Below are 1,896 nucleotides of genomic sequence, written 5' to 3'. Positions count from 1 at the left end.
AAATGTACTAGATGGAAGCACACCAGAAGACACGAAAAACTTACTATGAACCCCCTTATCTGACCCCATTCGACACACTCAACTTAACTCTACATCCTATCCTGCCACCCGATGACACGAACCCAACTGACGCACCACCCCCATCCATACCTCTCTGCAATACCCACACTAAAAAAATAGATGATCCCGCGACTCCAGACCTCCCCCACACAAAAGACACCCCCCTCCGACGACACACCCCACCTTCTCAACCAATCCCGCGTGCCCAGCTTGTCCCTCATAGCTAACCACGCAAAGAAGGAATGACGTGGGATACCATCCCCAAACCACAAAAGACCTGCCCAAGACACCCTAAGACGACGAGGACGCAAACGATCCCATGCACTAGCAATTGAAAATTGACCGCTCGCACTCGGTAATCATACCCAATAATCCTCCCCCCTCACCCTAGGCCCCACTGCCTGTATAAGACCCCAGATCTCGAGCAACTCCCATGACACTATAGGCCACCTCCAACCTCCCTCGCCATCCATAAACTCCGATAACCGCACGTCCAAACTACTATTTGCATCTCCAACCACACTAGCCCCATATTTATCCAAAATTGCACCCTCCGGCAACCAAGGGTCCCACCATACAAAGCATGACCTCCCATCGCCCACCATCAAACAGACCAGATGCTTGAATCTATTTCTACACAACAAGATAGCCCTCAAGCACCAAGATTTCCCAACCTTACACCGAATCGCCCACAAAGACCGCCCACGCAAAATATACGCCTCCATCCACGCCACCCATAATGAGCCCAACTTAACTAAAAGAAGCCAAAGCAACTTCATAATAGCAGCTTGGTTCCATAAAGCCACATCTGTTACACCCAACTCTCCCTCACCTTTCTGCAAGCACACCTCATCCCAAGCCACCTGTGCACCGCCCCAACTCCCCACACTACCCTTCCATAAATAGCTCCGCAATAAACGCTCAACTTCATGAGTTACACACGCAAGTAACACTAAGATACTACACCAAAACACATTATAGGATTGCAAGATAGACCTAATAAGCTGCAACTTCATCGCAAAAGAAAGGGAACGAGCCACCCAACTCCTAATACGAGTTGTAATCCTCTGATCAACGGCGCACAATCTACAGCCCTTAACCTACCTGCCAATAAGGATAACCCAAGATACCTAATAGGCAGTGAACCAAGGCTGAACCCCATAAATGCGGTAAGATGCATAGCAACACTAGAATCCACTCCCGCTACAAACATGAAACTCTTCCTCACATTCGTAACTAACCTAGACAACTCTGCAAACTCCACCAGAACCTGCTTCACAAACTCCAGAGACACTCTCTCTACTGCACAGAAAATCATCAAATCATCAATAAAGGCCAGATGCGTCAAGCCCACATGCTCACACCAATCATGGAACCTAAACGACTTAGGAGGCTTATTTAACAACCGAGATAACACTTCCATCATCAACACAAACAAAAAGGGAGATAACAGATCCCCCTGCCTCAACTCCTTCCTCCCCTGGAAAAACCCCTCTAGAGACCCATTAATCATCACAGAGAAATTTGGCGAAGTAACACAAGCCATTACCTAGCTAACGAACTGAATGGGAGTACCAATAGCAAGCAACACACCAAACAGGAAATCCCAATTGATTGAATCATAGGCCTTCTGCAAGTCAACCTTCAACACACATATGGGCTTCCCTCTGTCTAACATATAGCCCCCACAAGTTCCTGACACAACAAAATGTTATAAAAAATCGACCTGCCAGGAACAAACGCAGACTAGTAAGCACTAATGACAGAAGGAAACCACAACTGCAACCTATCAGTAAAGACCTTCGAGATACACTTATATACAACATTACAACATGA

At 47.0% G+C, this 1,896-nt stretch overlaps 1 protein-coding gene across 1 annotated transcript; it reads right to left on the bottom strand.

Moving 5' to 3' along the window:
- Positions 1–419: 419 nt before the first annotated feature.
- Positions 420–1,606, bottom strand: LOC120076201. The gene is made up of 2 exons (XM_039029967.1): positions 1,165–1,606; positions 420–1,012 (listed from the first exon to the last, which is right to left on the bottom strand). Exons 1-2 carry the CDS (start codon positions 1,604–1,606, stop codon positions 420–422), a joined length of 1,035 nt encoding a protein of 344 aa, XP_038885895.1.
- Positions 1,607–1,896: the final 290 nt, after the last annotated feature.

This window comes from Benincasa hispida, chromosome 4, assembly GCF_009727055.1.
Source record: "Benincasa hispida cultivar B227 chromosome 4, ASM972705v1, whole genome shotgun sequence".
NCBI lineage: Eukaryota > Viridiplantae > Streptophyta > Magnoliopsida > Cucurbitales > Cucurbitaceae > Benincasa > Benincasa hispida.
This window is presented reverse-complemented; position numbering and strand designations above follow the sequence as displayed.